At 38.0% G+C, this 19,281-nt stretch overlaps 1 protein-coding gene across 2 annotated transcripts in view; it reads left to right on the top strand.

The window, feature by feature from the left end:
* Positions 1–19,281, top strand: part of ATAD1 (ATPase family AAA domain containing 1) — a 39,824-nt gene that overhangs the window by 4,009 nt on the left and 16,534 nt on the right. For both annotated transcript variants that reach the window (XM_004020011.4, XM_042238675.1), the window contains exons 3-6: positions 10,240–10,338; positions 12,260–12,380; positions 14,175–14,375; positions 18,990–19,096. In XM_004020011.4, coding sequence (XP_004020060.1) covers positions 10,240–10,338; positions 12,260–12,380; positions 14,175–14,375; positions 18,990–19,096 — 528 coding nt within the window. The remainder of the gene's footprint in view (positions 1–10,239; positions 10,339–12,259; positions 12,381–14,174; positions 14,376–18,989; positions 19,097–19,281) is intronic.

Raw genomic sequence — 19,281 nt, 5'->3', positions numbered from 1 at the left:
ATGTACTTCACCCGTCTTCTCTATGCATTCATCTGTCCGTGGACTTATAGGTGCTTCCAGTTCTTGTAGGTTGCCTCCAGGCTGTTGTAAATAGTGCTGCTGTGAACGTTGGGGTGCATGTACCTCTTTGAATCATAGTTTTCTCCTGATATATCCCCAGAACTGGGCTTGCTGGATCCTATGATATTTCTCAGTTTTTTAAGGAACCTCCATGCTGTCCTCCGTAGTGGTTGCACCAGTTTACATTGCCACCAACAGTGTTGGAAGGTCCCCTTTTCTCCATACCCTCTCCAACATTTACTATTTGTAGACTTTTTAGATGATGACCATTCTGACTGGTGTGAAGTGATAACCTCATTGTAGTTTTGATTTGCATTTCTTTAATAATTAGCAGTGTTGAATGTCCTTTCATCTGCTTATTGGCCATCTGTATGTCTTTGAAGAAATGTCTGTTTAGGACTTCTGCCTATTTTTGGATTGAGTTGTTTTGTTTTTGTTGTTACTGAATCACATACGCTTTTTGTATATTTTAGAAATTAGGCCCTTGTCAGTAGCATTGTTTGCAAATATTTTCTCCCAGTCTATAAGTTGTCTTTTCATTTTGTTTATGGTTTCCTTTGGTGTGCAAAAGCTTGACTGTAGAAGTTGTGTTCGACTCTTTGCAACCCCACGGACTATGTAGTCCATAGAATTCTCCAGGCCAGAATACTGGAGTGGATAGCCGTTCCCTTCTCCAGGGTATCTTCCCAACCCAGGGATCAAACCCAGGTTTCCTGCATTGCAGGCGGAATCTTTACCAGCTGAACCACAAGGGAAGCCCAAGAATACTAGAGTGGGTAGACTATCCCTTCTCCAGTGGACCTTCCCGACCCAGAAATCAAACCGGGGTCTCCTATATTGCAGGGAGATTGTTTACCAACTGAGGTATCAAGGAAACACTTATAAGTTTGACTAGGTCCCATTTATTTCCTTAGAAAACACTGCTATTATTTATGTCAGAGAATGTTTTGCCTAGGCTTTCTTCTAGGTGTTTTATGGTATCATGTCTTGTATTTAGGTCTTCAAGCCATTTTAAGTTTATTTTCTGTATGGTGTGAGCATCTTTTCTAACTTGATTGATCTACATGCAACTGTCCAACTTTCTCAACACCACTTGCTAAAGAGACTATTCTTTTTCTCCATCGTATATTAAAGATTTTAGGTGATGTTTACAGCAATGTTTTATGAATAATTCATCTTACTGTAGCATATAACAGGGATTGGAATCAGTGTCAACTTGAAAAAGATTTACTATAAGAGTTATGAGTTAAATTTTATTGGGGGCAGAATGAGGACTACAGGCCAGCAGACAGCACCTCAGATAGCTCTGAGAAACTGCTCCAAAGTGGTGGGGGCAAGGTCAGTGTTCATGATTTTGGTGAAGGGGGAGTTCATGCAATCAAGCACTTATCTTACAGAAAGGTTTTCTGCTGGTCACAGGAGTTGATAGGTTGTGCTAAACTATTGCGATGGAAGTTATTGAATAGCTAGGTCATTTCCAAATAAAATAAAGATTCAGAACGGAGAAGGCTGTAGCCGCCACTACTGCATGTGTTATGACCCCTGCATTTGTAGCTGCTCCCACAACCACATCAGCACAGGAAATACCAGAGACAGAACCAGAGCCTAAAAAGGAGACTGAAAGTGAGGGTAAAGATAACCTGGATGACTTAGAAAAGCACCTGGTGAAAAGGCCCTGAGATCAATGCGGAAGGCTCAAGTGTCCCCACAGTCCTAGGTGGAAATGCTTGTTATAATGTAAATTTTATTTGGTTTGTATGCAATTCAGTTTCAAAATTGCTAAAAATTTTTTGAGCTTTAGACTATAACATTTGTTGTAATAATTGCTAGGTTGAAGTTCACCATGTGAAAAAGAAAAAGGGCATGGATATACATTGCAAAAGATGTTCACAGTGTATTAGTGACATTTTTTTCATTGACAGCTGGCATAAATCTGTTTAGAGTGAAATATTTTAAGTCAAAAAAGAAAAATCCCCTTTTTAAAAAAGGGGGTTTAAATATGGTTGTCATTCTTATGGTTCATTTAAATACCTCTGGCTCTCCCCAGAGGTTTTTCTTTCTACTTTTTCTCTCTTTTTCCTTTTTCCCATTTGAGTCTTAGCACCCACTTATGATGCTTTCAACCGTGTATGGTTTGCAAGCTTTCCCAGAACTACTGTTGAACTGCCGCAAAAGTGTAAATGAATATTTTAATGCCACAGTCTTTCCTGTTGCCTGTGGAGTTTCTGCTGAAATGAATCAGGATTCTAGCTCTAAGATGAGACAGAAGATGAAAGCATGTTGTTTGCCAGGACACTGTGGGTTTATATAGATGTGTAACAAGTTGATTTGGAACACTGGAATTTCATTCTTTTCTCTTTTTTTATAAAGGCAATTAACTAGTCCCAGGAAGGATCCTTCAGTTATATACAATTTTGTTTTATGAAAAAAAATAAGATTCAGAAATATTAATTACTGAACACTAACTTTCTCTTACAAAGAAAGTAGAGATTTTGGACTATTAATAAATAATGTTCAGTGCCATCCTGAGATGTCCTCTATAAGAAAGCAGTTGTTTTTAGAAATGATCATTGGTATTTATGTTTGCCAATCTACAGAATACTAATATAAAGGACAGTTAGTTCATGATTGCTTAAGGAAAGTGTGATGTGATTTTCTATTAAAGAAGTTATGAGGAATGGAGTTGATTTTGTTAAGGGGACAGGAAATATGTCTTATTTACCTGGGGAGGTGGATGGGTACAGGGAGCCACTTCTGGTACCAAGGCTCCATTTCTCAGAGAGTTCAGGCAAAGGAAGGAAGTCCACTCTGGGTATTTTCATCAGTTGCTATAACTGTCAGCTTAAAAGATGCACGACATGAGAGTTGCTAGTTAAGTTTTATTTGGGACAAAATGAAGACTGCAGCCTGGGAGACAACACCTCAGATACCTCTGAGAAACTGCTGTTTATAAAGGGGTCAGGCAAGGTAGGTCAATATACATGATTTTGGTGAAGGAGTGTTCATGCAATCAAGCACTTTTTGTACAAAAAGATTTTGCTACTGGTTCCAAGGAGGTGATGTCACCATGAGGGGACTTACTTAGTGCTTTTCTAAATATGAGGAGATCCGAAGATCAGTTCAGGTCAGTTCAGTTGCTCAGTTGTGTTGGACTCTTTGTGACCCCATGGACTGCAGCACACCAGGCTTCCCTGTCCATCACCAACTCCTGGAGCTTGCTCAAACTCATGTCCATCGAGTTGGTGATGCCATCCAACCATCTCATCCTCTTTCATCCTCTTCTCCTGCCTTGAATCTTTCCCAGCATCAGGGTCTTTTCCAAGGAGTCAGTTCTTCGCATCAGATGGCCAAAGTATTGGAGCTTCAGCTTCAGCATCAGTCCTGCCAATGAATATTCAGGACTGATTTCCTTTGGGATTGACTGGTTTGATCTTCTTGGAGTCCAAGGGACTCGCAAGAGTCTTCTCCAACACCACAGTTCAAAAGCATCAATTCTTCGGCACCTCAGCTTTCTTCATGGTCCAATTCTCACATCCATACATGACAACTGGAAAAACCAAAGCTTTGACTAGACAGACCTTTGTTGGCAAAGTAATGTCTCTGCTTTTTAATATGCTTTCTAGATTGGTCATAGCTTTTCTTCAAAGGAGCAAGTGTCTTAATTTCATGGCTGCAGTCAGCGTCTGCAGTGATTGTGGAGCCCAAGAAGATATCAGTTCCTGAAAGTAACTGTCTGAAGACCTGTTCCAGCAGTTTCTCTGGAGCACAAAGTGCCTCATTCTCAACCCTAGATTCCCTTCAGGGCATGTCGAAGGTCAACAGCTATGGCAGCACAGGATTCAGTCCTCTCAGGGACAGAAGGCAAATGCCCTTGGCAAGTGCAAATATGTCACTGACAAAGGAAACTAGAACCAAGACATGTTGCTTATAGACAAGTAATGCTGGCAAAGACCTAGAATAAAGGAGTGACCAAAGAAGTGGGATGGGCAAAGTAGGTAAATGTTCGAAGCAGTTTGTGATGACGAGAAAAGGTTCATCTTACAGGTGAATCTGAGATTGGTCTGGAATCCTCAGATTCATGGTGTCTTTTATAGAGTTTTAGAATCTATAGATGGGGTAAGTACTTGAGAAGATGACGCTTGATTTGGGCATATTGAGATTGTGTTGGTGGTAGGAATCCAAGGGAAAATATTCATGGAGCTGTTGAAATTGTAGGTCTAAATGGCAGGGGAAGGATCAGTCTTTGTGTTAGTCACTCAGTCATGTCCAACTCTTTGTGATCCGTTGGACTACACAAGAATCCTCTGTCCATGGGATTCTCCAGGCAAGAATACTGGAGTAGTTGCCATTTCCTGTTCCAAAGAATCTTCCTGAACCAGGGACCGAATCCAGGTCTCCCACCTCGCAGGCAGACTCTTTACCAACTGAACCACCAGGGAAGCCAAAAAGAAAGTGAAAGTTGCTCAGTTGTGCCTGACTCTTTGCAACCCCATGGACTGTGTAGCCTGCCAGGCTCCTCTGTCCTTGGAATTCTCCAGCAAGAATACTGGAATGGGTAGCTATTCCTTTCTCCAGGGGATCTTCCCAACCCAGGGACTGAACCCAGGTCTCCCACATTGCAGGCAGATTCTTTATTGTCTGAGCAACCAGAGAATCCCAACAGTCTTTGGAGATTGCTTATCAGATGCCCTTAAGGAATTGGACTCATTGGGGCAGCAAGTCTTGGTAAGATAGGGTAGGCCCCAGGGCCACTGGTGTGTGGCTGCTGAGTCCCTAAGTTGTGTCCTACTCTTTGTGACCCCATGGACTGTAGCCCATGGCTTCACTGTCTTTCTAGAGTTTATTCAGATTCATGTCCATTGAGTTAGTGATGCTCTCTGTCTCATCCTCTCCCGCCCTCTTCTTTTACCTGTGATCTTTCCCAGCATCAGGATCTTTTTCAGTGAGGCGGCTCTTTGCATCAGGTGACCATAGTATTGGAACTTCAGCATAGTCCTTCCAATGAATATTCAGGGTTGATTTCCTTTAGGGTTAACTGGTTTGATATCCTTGCTGTCCAAGGGATTCTCAACAGTCTTCTCAAGCACCACAGTTTGAAAGCATCAATTCTTTAGCTCTCAGTCTTCTTTAGAGTCCAATTCTTACATCTGTACATGACTACTGGAAAAACCACACCTTTGACTATACATACGGATCTTTGTCAGCAAAGTGATGTCTCTGCTTCTTAATACACTGTCTAGGTTTGTCATAGCTTTCCTTCCGAGGAGCAGGTGTCTTAATTTCATCACTGCAGTCACCATCCATAGTGATTTTGGAGCCCAAGAAAAGAAAATCTGTCACTGGTTCCACTTTTTGCCCTTCTATTTGCCACAAAGTGATGGGACTGGATGTCATGATCTTAGTTTTTTTAATGTTGAGTTTAAAGCCATCTTTTTCACTTTCCTCTTTCACCCTCATCAAGAAGCTCTTTAGTTCCTCTTGGCTTTCTGCCATTAGAATAGTACCATCTGCATATATGATGTTGTTATTTCTTCTGGCAGTCTTGATTTCAGCTTGTGATTCATCCAGCCCGACATTTCACATGATGTACTCTGCATATAAATTAAGTAAGCAGGGTGACAATACAGCCTTGTCTTATTGCTTTCCCAATTCTGAACCAGTCCATTTTTCCAGTTCTGGTTATAGCTGTTGCTTCTTGATCTATGTACAGGTTTCTCAGGAGGCAGGTAAGGTGATATGTTATTCCCATCTCTTTAAGAATTTCCCACAGTAAAATTTGAGGGTTTTTTTTTTTTTTTACCAAATCACTTTTCCACTTTGCTCCTTCAACCATTAGGATTTATACATTCAAATATCTGTTGAAAGCCTATGTAATATGTCACTACAATAGATACTAGTGACTGGGAGGTCTCTAAAGGACATGTTATATAATATAAATAATAGACTGAAGAGTAAACCTTCATTTTGGGGATAGGAAGATGGTGCACACCAAGTGGAGAATGAATAGGTCAGTATGGTAAGTACCTGGACTGACCTTCCTGATGAAAATAACTAAACAATCTACATATTCTAAATGATATAAAGGCATTCATGAGCTTGCAAGAGAGTAAAATATGCAGATAAAAAACGTAAAGCAAAAATTCAGAAAGGTAAATTGAGTTTGATGGCTAACTTTTACAGTTGGTGGAATTTGCGAAACCTACAAAATTTGAGCTTCTGTTTTTATGATCCAGAGGAGGTCAGAGTACAAAGCATAGTACCAATCAAAGATATAGAGAGCCTCAGAGATGATATTCCTTTCAAAGCCTCAAAGATGATATTCTTTGACCCCCAAAGACTGTATGTATGTAACTAAAGACAAAGCTGTAGTTATGGTTTAGAAAAGGAAATTTAAGTTGTATTTAACATAAGTTCAAACATGCACATAAAGCATCAAGAAAGCTGGTTGAACAAAAATTAACTTTAAGGTAAAAATATTAATAGAGAAAATGAGGTTCACTACAGGATGATTAAAAATTCAATTCACCAAGAAATATAACATTTCTATATTATGTGCATCTATTAATGTAGCATTAAAATACATAAAGCAAAAATATATAGAATTACAGAGAGAAATAACATATTCATCAGCGTGGTAGAAGGTTTTAAACATTTCTTTCAGTAATTGGTAGATGAAACATTTTTAGAGAATGTAGATTTAAACAAATAATAAGCTTTATCTGTACCTGTATGTTGTACATTGTACCCAAAACAAATGTTGAGTGCATCTCCCAAGCATGCATATAAGATTTGTGACATTAAACCAAATGCCGGTTTATAAAGCAAAATCTGAAGTTTCATTTTACTGGTAGCATATTTATTACAGGGGTTCCCCTGATGGCTCAGTGGGTAAAGAATCTGCCTGCAGTGCAAGAGACACAGGAGACATGGGTTCAATCCTGGGGTCAGGAAGATCCCCTGGAGTAGGAAATGGCAAGCCACTTAAGTATTCTTGCCTGGAAAATTCCATGGACAGCGGAGCCTGGCGGGTTACAGTCCATGAGGGCGCAAAGAGTCAGACACGACTGAGCGACAAAGCACACGCACACACTGGCTCTACTGCAGTACAGGGTGATCATTCAGTTCAGTTCAGTCGCTCAGTCGTGTCCGACTCTTTGCGACCCCGTGAATCGCAGCACACCAGGCCTCCCTGTCCATCACCAACTCCCGGAGTTCACTCAGACTCACGTCCATCGAGTCTGTGATGCCATCCAGCCATCTCATCCTCTGTCGTCCCCTTCTCCTCCTGCCCCCAATCCCTCCCAGCATCAGAGTCTTTCCCAATGAGTCAACTCTTCGCATGAGGTGGCCAAAGTACTGGAGCTTCAGCTTTAGCATCATTCCTTCCAAAGAAATCCCAGGATCATTAGATATATCCAATAAGTTTGGAGAGTAGGGAACATTTCTAAATAACTCTTAGATAAAAGAACACATAGAAATGATATTGTAATTTAATTAAACTTAAAATACTAGGTAGTATTTAGGGAGAATTTGGGGCTTCCCTGGTAACTCAGCTGGTAAAGAATCTGGCTGTAATGAAGGAGACCAGGTTCCATTACTAGGTCAGGACTATCCCCTGGAGAAGGGGTAGGCTACCCACTCCAGTATTCTTGGGCTTCCCTGGTGCCTCAGTCAGTAAAGAATTTACCTGCAATGTGGGAGACCTGTGTTCGATCCCTGGGATGGAAAGATATCCTGGGAAAGGTCATGGCAACCCACTCCAGTATTAGGCCTGGAGAATGCCGTGGACAGGAGACTGGCAGGCTACCGTCCCCGGAGTCGCAAAGTGTTGGACACGACTGCGCAGCTAGCACAGCACGGGGAATTGCTGCTCTTGAGTATTTTTATTAGAGAGAAGGTAGACAATTGATAAAGTAAGTACCCAGTCTGGGCTGAGGAAAATGGTTTTAACAAAGTAAACCCATGGATAGTGAACAAATGGAGATAATAAAGATAGGATGAATTAGTAAAATGTAGAATAATGAGAGAGTGAATAGAAATATAGAAAATGGATATATAATAGAAAAACTCAGTACTACCAGAAGTTGGCTATTTGAAAAGACTGATTAAATGGACACTTCTATAAGACCAATCAAGAAAAAAGTGGCAGTTAATAATTGTATCAGTCAATTTGAAAACCTAAATGACATAGACAAACTTAGAAAATTGTGAATTACCATAGCTGACTTAGGAATTAGAATAATACTTCCATAATACTTCCATAACTATGAAATACATCAATATTGGAAAAAATATTTCCATAAAGAAAACTGCAAGCTCATAGAATTCTACTGGCAAATTCTAGCAAGATGTAAGAAACAATAATAACAATTTTATATGAACTTTTCTAGAGAGTAGGAAAAGAGGAAACACCAAACCTTTCTGTGAGGGTAGCATATCGACAATTCCAAAACTTTAAGATGAATGTGAAAATTTTTAATGAAATATTAGCATCGAAGTTGTGATAACCAAAGGTATTTTCAGACATTGCTAAATGTCCCCTGGGGATACAAAGTCACCCCTGATTGAGAACCACTGTTTCAGAGCATGGCCTAAAAAGAACACGTGTGGGATGGCTTCTCATTTATAGAAGTACAGTGAAAAAGAAGAGTTAAATGCTCTAAAATAGGTTATAGGTGCAGAAAATAGGATACCTTTTACAGCCGATGCATTTGAAATCAGTGAAAGAGAAGTTATTTGTAAGAAAGAGAAGAATCTGGAAAAGGCTGCTTTATCCATTAATACAGTAGATTTATAGAGGGTGGCTAATGAGGAAAAATGATGTGGTTCATAGCACTTTTTAGAAAATGCCATAATACTATGATATGATCAACACACATCCTAATCCTGTAGCTAACCTATAATCATGCCATGTGATATGAATATTTTTAAGAGTAGCAATATTGCTGACAAATAGCAAGATTATATATAATCAGAAGTGTTCTAGGAAAATGTAACAGCAAAAATCTAAGTAAATGATTTATCAGGGCACCTTCATTTCTAAAAAGATTCACTTAATTGAAATGTGAATATGTTGTCTCTTGTGGCTACAAACTAATCATGTAATTGAGGAAACCAAAATAATATATGTGACGGTTAGAATATAGGCTCAAGTTGGGACTGCCTGGACTCACATGTTGTCTGTTCCATTTGCTAACTTAAACTAAGACAGATAACTTAGTCTGACCTGAGCTTCAGTTGCTTTTTCTGTTTTGGGGAAAAATTGTACCTACCTCATAGGATCTCTCTGAGAATTCAGTGAGTTAATCCATCTAGAGTATTTTGGCATGACGTATGGCACATTCAGTAAATGTTTATCCGTATCCTTATTTTAATTGAAAGCTGTGTTGCTTTACTAGAGCTTACAATTTAAGGCTGGTTTTGCCCAGCTCTGAAAATATGTGAAAGTGAAAGTGTTAGTCGCTCCGTCTTGTGGGACTCTTCGAGGCTCCATGGACTGTAGCCTGCCAGGCGGCTCTGTCCCTGAAATTTTCCAGACAAGAATACTGGAGTGGGTTGCCATTCCCTTCTCCAAATGTGCAAGCATACTCCTAATTCAAAATTACTTTTATTGTCTGGTTGCCTAGCCTCAAGAATTGACTTTAAATAAAAAGGGTGGCATCAGAGGACAATCTGAAATTAGGTAGGTCAGAACACCTGTTGTAGATATATAGGTAATTTCAGGAAAGTTAGACACCTGTTTTCAGATACTCTACAAATTTAAGGAAGGAAACTTCATTTGTCCAGTTCTTAATACCCTGCACTCCTTGATCTTTCGTCTTAAGGCTTCATCTGCATCTGTCGTTGTAATCTTCCTAGGAAAGAGAAATCTGATTGGACCTTAGAGTCTCACTGCAGCACTGAGAGGCTGTGCATTCTATTTCTTCAGTCATGTGCTCTATTTTCTCATTTCCCAGGAGCTGATTTAAATTGCCCTGGTTTCTGTAGAGTTGACTTTCGGGTCTTTTTTTTTTTTTAACCGAAGGACTTAACAGTGGGGAAGGATGAAATCAGTTGGTGTAGAATATCTGGAAAATCTTGCATGTCTATTCATTGCTCTGTAGACTTCACAGATACATGTTTTGAAGTGCTAGTGTCTAAATATCAAACTAAAGGAGATTGCTTGTTTTTTCTTTCTAGGCAGAAAAATTAATGAAACAAATTGGTGTGAAAAATGTGAAGCTTTCAGAATATGAAATGAGTATTGCTGCTCATCTAGTAGACCCTCTTAACATGCATGTATGTATCCTTAATCTTATTTTTTTTTTGTCTAACGTTTTCTATCAAGAGTCCCAAAGACCATGACTAGGTTTAATGATTCTCTAGGAGGAATCACAGAATTCAGTGCAGTCATATTTATGAATAAGATACTACAGCAAAAGGATATAAGACAAAATCAGCAAAGACAGAGGGGACATGTAGTGAAGTCTGTAGGAAATCAGACAAACTCCCAGGAGTTCTCCCAATGAAGTCACACAGAATGCACTTAATTCTTTCATCAGAAGGTTGTGAGAACACATATCAAATGCTTTCCATGAAAGAAGCTCATTAGAGACTTAGGGCCCAGAGTTTTAACTGGGATTGGTCCCATTTCCCTAACATGTATCAAAATTCTAGACTCTCATAAGGAAAATAGGTGTCCACCATAAACATATTGTTTACACAGTTTAGACACAGCAAGCTGTTCTTATCTGGAGAATGGAGGAAGCTCCTGAAAGAAGGGCTAGCTGCGCATGCAGCTATTACCCTCTCTAAGGGTAATAGTCTCAGGCCCACTTGTAGGAACCTTTTCAGCACACATTTGTTTAGTTAAACTTGCACTTTTATAGATTCATCTTTGTGGCATGTAAAATTACTGCTGTAAGTTGATGTTTGACTTGGAGTTGAAATCTAAATTTTTATGATCTAAAGTATTATAGCACAAGATTCTGAATCCCAGTTTTTCCATTTATGCCCTTGGGAAATTTATTTCCTCTTTTGAGTTTCAGTTTCCTCATATGTAATCCAGGGACAGTGTAATATCTGCTCTTCTTACTTCTAAAGGATTATTTTGAGCATCAGATTAATGTAATTTATAAATTCTGAAATTCTAGGTGAATATTTTATAACATAGGTATAAATAAATAGAATGAAATATGATACCCTTATCTCCAAATTTAGGAAATAAAAATGTACAATGTCTATTAGTATCTTTGTTCACAGAGACATACATGCCCGTCCAGAATTAATCCTCCATTTGAAATGAGGATCCTTTGTTACAATGAAAATAAGTGAAAATTAGTTACAATAAAAATGATTATTTTTTTCAGTTCTGGCTATGATTTTTCCCTTTTTTCTTTATGATGGAGAATAAATAAATCTGTTGTAAACATTGCTTTTGACCAGCTCCACTTCCAGCCCCTTTACTCTTCTAAATGAAATCTAAGTTGTTTTTGTTTGTTTTTTAGTTAGTTTATTGACTGCCCTCCCCCTACTCCCTCCAATTTTTTTTTTTAAAGCTGAGTCAGAAGGCTTTAAAATACACAAGCTGTATCTATTTTGAACACATATATCCCCTGTTAATCTTTATAAATATAGAAATTTTGACACAGTTTCGTTTTGATCAATAAAGTTCGGAAGCCCAGTTTGGTGGGTGTAGGCCTTATTTCTAAACTCCTTCCTATTATGTTTGACGGCATCATGTCTGAATTAGGCACACTCCTGGTGAGCTCTTCCTATTAGCTAGTGCTAAATTCTCTCTCTCAGCTAGCTCTCAATCTCAGCTACCTCTTAACAGAATGACTTCAGCTTATTAGATCCCTGCCAGACCTAGGTTTTCTTTTTTTTTTTAAATAATAGGTAGTGTTCTTGCCTGGAGAATCCCAGGGACGGCAGAGCCTGGTGGGCTGCCGGCTACGGGGTCGCACAGAGTCGGACACGACTGAAGCGACTTAGCAGCAGCGGCAGGAGCAGCAGCAGCTGACTATTAAATTGCTTTTTGCCGCTCACAGTAGTTTAATAATTTGAGTATTGCTTAAGAATGCTTACATTAACAGATCATTTTAAACTTATTATTTAGGTATAATCAAGTCTTATCATTTGGGATTTTTTTTGTTTGTTTTTTTACTTCAGTGAATATACATTAGTGGTAAAATTTCATGCTGACTTTACCTTTTACCAGGTTACTTGGAGTGATATAGCAGGTTTGGATGATGTCATTACAGATCTGAAAGACACAGTCATCTTACCTATCAAAAAGAAGCATTTGTTTGAAAATTCCAGGCTTCTACAGCCTCCAAAAGGTATATTAAAAGTTTATATTTGTGAAAACATTAAAAGTCTGGAGAACACGGAAACTTTCTGCCTTTATAGAACTGACGTTTTTGAAGTTGGATTTTCAAGAGATTGCTGAGATCCAGTGAATGGTTTTATAAATAATAATTTTAAGATAATTGCTCATTCTTCAGCTTTCCAAATTTAGAGAATTTTTCCCCTGTATAGATATTACATGTCAAAATAATCCCTTTATTTCAAATTCATATTTATTACAAGAAAATGAAATTAGGGAAATCAATGATAAAAAAGATTCAAAGTAAAAATATGGGTCTTTGTCAAAAAGAAGATAAGACTTCTTTTTGTTTTTTCACTATACTAGTGATTTTTTTTTTCCCCCTTTTGGTATTTCTATTTACTTTTAGATTACAATAGTTTTTTTGGTTTGTTTTTGTTTTTTTAGAAGGAATAGTGAATGGATGAACTAGAAATTAAGGAATTAAATGTTACTCATTTTTAAGGGGAATATTTTCTTATTCCTAGTTAGTAATAACTGCAGAAGCCTTGTAACTCAAGAGTCGACAGTATTTATAAATGCATCCTTAAATGCAGTACTTCTGTTATAAATCATTCACATATTGATCATGTTTAAGGTTTATTGATGGTGATTCAAATGTAGCTTTCTTGATAATTGACAGTGAGATCTATAGAGATGTGTTGCTGTGGCTTTCAGATATAAATTCTGTAGTGTAGCTTGTTTATTGCCATCTAGTAGAAGCTTCTCTTTATTATCAAATCAAATTATTAGATAAATACATTTCTCAAAAGAGTAGGATCTTTAAAAATATCAAAATAACATGTATAAATTGTAGTTTATAATCTTAACTAATTTTACAGCTGTATCAAAAAGTGCATTAAATTGAAACAAATAGCTGTACATTTTTATGAAGTAGCAAAGTTTTGTTTCTGGTCAATAGAGGATGACAGTTATCGAAAATCACATACTTTTTCATTAACTAAAACAACAAATCTGTTTTTTATGTATTTATTTTATTTTCTGAAACAGCAAAACTGCTCTTTTCTCCCTAACAAAATGCATTTAGTTTATTGTGATTAAGAGAAAGTTTTCCCCAAAGAAAATTTCAAATGATTTATCTGTGCCCAGATCAAAAGAGTAAGGTAGAAATTGGATTATTAAGTTCTTCGCTACCTTCTTGCAGATTGTTTATAGTGTGAAGAATGAACTTTTGTGAGTTTTTATGTCTCAGTTTCACAATGCTAATGAATGTAGGAAATTTTCTCATCAGTGATGTTTCTTTTAGGCTAGGTAATTGGGTGACTTAACCAATTGGGCTTGGTTTAAAATCCCAATTAGCATAGCAGATGCCAAATTATGAGGGGTAACTTTAACAGCCTTATGTAAATCTGGTTTTTATCTAAATGCATCATCTGAAACTAAGGGTGGTTCCAAATTTTTCTAAGTTACATAGGTATTTCCTTATTATGTGATCTAAAGCAGCAGTCCCCAACCTTTTTTGGCACCAGGGACCAGCTTAGTGGAAGACGAAGATCGTTCTCCTGAACTGGACTGTTTGATGAAAGGAGGAAGCACGAGGGTGCTGTAACCCCAAGTAGATGTCATCACTGACACAAACTTAGGATGTGGCACCTTCCTTTCTACTATTAGAAAAGATTAATAAAAATAGAAGTGAATATTATGAAGCATTTTAGTATGAACAGAAGTAATATTACGTTGATTATCCCATAAACTAGCAAATCTCATTCTCTTAAAGGAGATAATAAAACAATGTGTTAATTTCCAGGTGTGCTTCTCTATGGGCCTCCAGGCTGCGGCAAAACACTGATTGCCAAGGCCACAGCCAAAGAAGCGGGCTGTCGATTTATTAACCTTCAGCCTTCCACACTGACGGATAAGTGGTACGGAGAATCTCAGAAACTGGCTGCTGCGGTTTTCTCCCTTGCCATAAAGCTACAGCCTTCCATCATCTTTATAGATGAAATAGGTATGCGGTGTCTCTAAAGAGTGTGCAGCGGGCTTGCGTGTACATGTTTCCTTCCGCTTATATGTTTGTTCAGGGTAGGCACCCAGAAGGTGACCACCAACTTGATTGTGGGATGTGTCCATCTTCAACTTCATTAGGATCACTAGTGTTAACTACTGTGTTACACCAGTTCTTCAAAGCAGTTGTACCCATTTTCACTCTCATCAGTAGATAGTTTGTTTCCTTACATACTCCTCCCCAAAACTTCTCTTTTTCAGGCCGTAACGTTGATTTATGTCAATAAAGAGCAAGAATCATCTCATTGTTTTGTGGTTGCCGCCTCCTAGTACATTTGTGCACCTTTTAGCAAGTTGATTAGCGATTTAGGTTTCCTTGCTTGTAAATTGCCAGTTGTTCCTTGGGATTATTTGCGCTTTTCTTAGTAATTCTTTGATAATGTTTTAATATGATTACAAATATTTTCTAGACTGGCTTGTCCACTTTATGGTAGCTTCTTTTATGAATATTTAAATTAAATGTAGTTTCATTTGTGAGTCTTTTTCTTTTATGATTTATATTCTGTGTATCTGGTTTACAAATCCCTCACTACCTCCTTAAATGCTCTTGTTTTTAAAATATATAATGTGAAGTAAGAATCTAGTTTAATTCCTTGCCATATGGACTGTCAACGTAAATAGATCATCTGTCTCTGTCACGACTTTTATATTAGTGAACTTTTCTCTATTTAACATTCTGTGGATCATCTACATTTTTGTTACACTAAGTTAAATAAAGCTACATTAGTTAAAACTGGCTTTGAATTAATTTTACTATTATATGTAATATAATAAGCTGTATAGAATTATACATAGAGAAAGATAGGTATAGATAGAAGTATTTTGGTTACATGTTTGCCTTGTGTATCTTACCAATTTATTCTTTTTTTGGGGGATTTTTGCTTTAAATTTTGCATAAGAGAACATATTGCTAGATTTTTTTAAAATTCAAAATGAGACTCTTTAATAAGGAATAGGGTCAGTTTGCTTTTATTTCGATAGCTGACAGATTTATTTTTACCACTTAACTGTGTGCCTTTTATTTACCAATCTAGTGGACTTTTGTGCTATTTCTTTTTATTCCCTTTTCCCTGTTGTTGTAGCTTTCCCCTTCTCCAGGGGATCGTCCTATCCCAGGGATCAAACCCGGGTCTCCTGCATCGCAGGCAGATTCTTTACCATGAGCCGCCAGAGAAGACCCTTAGCATAGCTACTCATCTTAAAAGTCTAAGCTAATTATTTCTCCCCTCTTACCAAATAAGACAGGGCTCTCAGGACTCTTGAATACGAATCACTCCTCTCTTCTCTTACATGTTTCTGACAACAGTTTCTCTTACTTATTACTTTGATATGAGTTGTTATTTTTATATTGGCATTACTTGTTTAGAGATCTACTTTGCCACTTTTTTTGTTCACTATTACTTCTTGAACCTGCCTTTTCTGGGTTTAATTTCCTTGTTTCTGAAGTCAAAATTCTTTCAGCAGAGATTGTGAGTACAGCAGCTTCTTTCTTTGTGTGAAATGTGTTCATTCTGTGTTTTTATTTTTAAATGATAACAGAATTATATTTCCTTTCAGTAGTTTAAAGTTAGAAGTCCACTGTCTGTCAATCTTCTTGTTGCTTTTGAGAAATCTGCTTATGACCCAATATTTCTTTGTAATTTAATCTATGCTTTCTGTCTACTTGCTATTCAAATTATAAGATTTCTATTTATATATATATATATATATATATAATATATGTGTGTGTACACACACACTTCTTCAACTCTTAACTTTGAGTCATTTCCATAGTTTTAGCATCTAGGTCTCTACCATATCTCATCAGTTCTAAAACACACTACTTATAGTTTTTTATATTTTAATATCTGAAATTGGGATAGCATGTTATAGTTTAACTGGCAGAATTGTTTCCTCTTTTTTAAGAAATAATTTTATTGATTGATTTTTGGCTGTGCTGGGTCTTCCTTGCTGCATGGGCTTCTCTTTAACTGCAGCGAGGCAGAGGCTGTTCTCTAATCGTGTGTGCAGGCTTCTCATTGTGGTGGCTTCAGTTGTTGTGGAACACGGGCTCTAGGGCGCGGGGGCTTCAGGAGGTGTGGCGCCTGTCCTCAGTGGTCGCAGCTGCCAGCCTCTAGAGCACAGGCTCAGCAGCTGGGGCACACGGGCTTGGCTACTCCACGGCGTGTGGGTCGAGCCCACGTCTCCTGTATTGACAGGCGAATTCTTTCCTACTGAGCCACCAGGAAAGCCCTAAGTTTGCTCTTCTTTTAGTATTATAATTTACTCGGCAATATATTAAAATTTTTTGATGCATAAAGTGATATCAGTCATTGGGTAACTTATAAAAAACATTTCTTTGCTTGGCTATATTTAGTCTCATAACCATTGGGTTTGTATTCTATTAAAAGTGAACTTTAGAAGTTCTATTAATTTTTCAGATTTAGCTCTTTTCACTGTAGCTTGTTTTTCTGTTAGAATTTCAGTCCCTTTTATGTCTTCAGAATTTAGAGCATGCTATTATAATACAGTTTTTTGGATTGTTCTGTTTGAAATTCTACTTATCCTTTATATTGTGAACTCTTTCACAGTAGTTTGTTTCCATGTGCCATTTCTCACTTTAGGTTGCTCATGACTTGGTTTTGTATGAGAATTCTGTGTTGCCTAAAATGATCCAGAGTTGTTTTGTGTCTTCCACTTAGAGCTTTTAAGATCTGATTTCTTAATATGGGTGTTCTTAGACTGAAAGATGGTTCGAATTTAGACTTCAAACCTGACAGAGCGCCCCTGTGATCTTGGTTTTTTAATTTTTCAGGGGCTACATATTTCCCTCCAGAGCCCAGGCATAAAAGAACAAGCTTGCTTAACTCCCTGTAGTGATGAGCAGAATTTTTTTCATGCCTATACTTTCTGTGAGTGTACATCCTTTTGGGCATCTTTTTCTCTCCTTCTTAAAATCTTGGATATTAACACTTTTTTTTTTAAATTAAAAGATTATTTTTTAGAACAGTTTCAAGTTTAAAGCGGAGAAGGCAATGGCAACACTCTCCAGTACTCTTGCCTGGAAAATCCCATGGACCAAGGAGCCTGGTAGGCTGCAGTCCGTGGGGTCTCTAAGAGTCAGACATGACTGAGCTACTTCACTTTCACTTTTCACTTTCATGCATTGGAGAAGGAAATGGCAACTCACTCCAGTGTTCTTGCCTGGAGAGTCCCAGAGATGGGGGAGCCTGGTGGGCTGCCGTCTATGGGGTCGCACAGAGTTGGACACGACTGAAGCGGCTTAGCAGCAGCAGCAGCAAATTTAAAGTTGAGCAGACAGTTTCCCTATTATGAATATTTTGTGTTAGTGTGATGTATTTGTTATAATTAATGAACCATTATTATTATTAATAACTGAAGTCCAGGTTCCATCGTCTGAAAAAAAAAATATCATGTATCTTCCCAATATCAGACAGAATACTTTCACCACCCTGAAAATCCCCAGTGTTCTACATGTTTATCCCTCTCAAACTCCTCTGTCCCAAACTCCTGGCTACATCTTTTCATATGCTTATTTGCCATCTGTGTGTCTTCTTTGGTAAGATCTTTATCCATATCTTTTGCTCATTTTTTAACTGGGTTGCTTTCTTGTTGAATTTTAAGAGTCCTTCGTATATTTTGGATACAAGTCTTTTGTCAAATCTGTTTTATAAATATTTTTTTCCTTTTCTCAAGCTTGTCTTCTGTTAAACCATGTCCTCCCCAGAACAGGAAGTTCATTTTGAATAAAATCCAACTTAAACTTTTTTCTTGGATGGATTGTGCTTATGGTGTTATATATGTAAAAACTCATTACCAAACCCAGGGTTTGATTAATGATTTGAGATTATATAATAGAAATAGATGGGGAAACAGTGTCAGACTTTATTTTTGGGGGGGCTCCAAAATCACTGCAGATGATGATTGTAGCCATGAAATTAAAAGACGCTTACTCCTTGGAAGGAAAGTTATGACCAACCTAGATAGCATATTCAAAAGCAGAGACCTTACTTTGCCAACAAAGGTCCGTCTAGTCAAGGCTATGGTTTTTCCAGTGGTCATGTATGGATGTGAGAGTTGGACTATAAAAAAAGCTGAGTGCCAAAGAATTGATGCTTTTGAACTGTGGTGTTGGAGAATACTCTTTTTTTTTTCTTTTGGAGAATACTCTTGAGAGTCCCTTGGACTGCAAGGCGATCCAGCCGGTCCATCCTAATGGAGATCAGTCCTGGGTGTTCATTGGAAGGACTGATGCTGAAGCTGAAACTCCAATACTTTGGCCACCTCATGCAAAGAGTTGATTCATTGGAAAAGACCCTGATGCTGGGAGGGATTGGGGGCAGGAGGAGAAGGGGACGACAGAGGATGAGATGGCTGGATGGCATCATTGACTTGATGGATGTGAGTCTGAGTGAACTCCGGGAGTTGGTGATGGACAGGGAGGCCTGACGGGCTGCGATTCATGGGGTTGCAAAGAGTCAGACACGACTGAGCAACTGAACTGAACTGAAAGAATAAATATTGTTAATTTCTAAGGTTAACGTTTTTTTTCTTCTAGACTCCTTTCTACGAAACCGTTCCAGTTCTGACCATGAAGCTACAGCCATGATGAAAGCTCAGTTTATGAGTCTCTGGGACGGATTGGACACTGACCATAGCTGCCAGGTATCAGAAATCTGCCTTATTTTGTGTTAGTGTTGATGGTGGTAGAAAATGTGTCCAGTTTTTTGTTAAACTTTTTTACAATTTTTTTTCATAAATTATACTTATCCATAAAAGGTGAGAATCTGAAAGAGTATGATTGTTTGTGTCTTCATCCATTTTGCTGCTGCTAAGTCGCTTCAGTCGTG

The sequence above is a fragment of the Ovis aries genome, chromosome 22 (genome assembly GCF_016772045.2).
Source record: "Ovis aries strain OAR_USU_Benz2616 breed Rambouillet chromosome 22, ARS-UI_Ramb_v3.0, whole genome shotgun sequence".
NCBI lineage: Eukaryota > Metazoa > Chordata > Mammalia > Artiodactyla > Bovidae > Ovis > Ovis aries.
The sequence above is the reverse complement of the archived record's forward strand: the minus strand, read 5'-3'. Positions and strand labels throughout refer to the sequence as shown.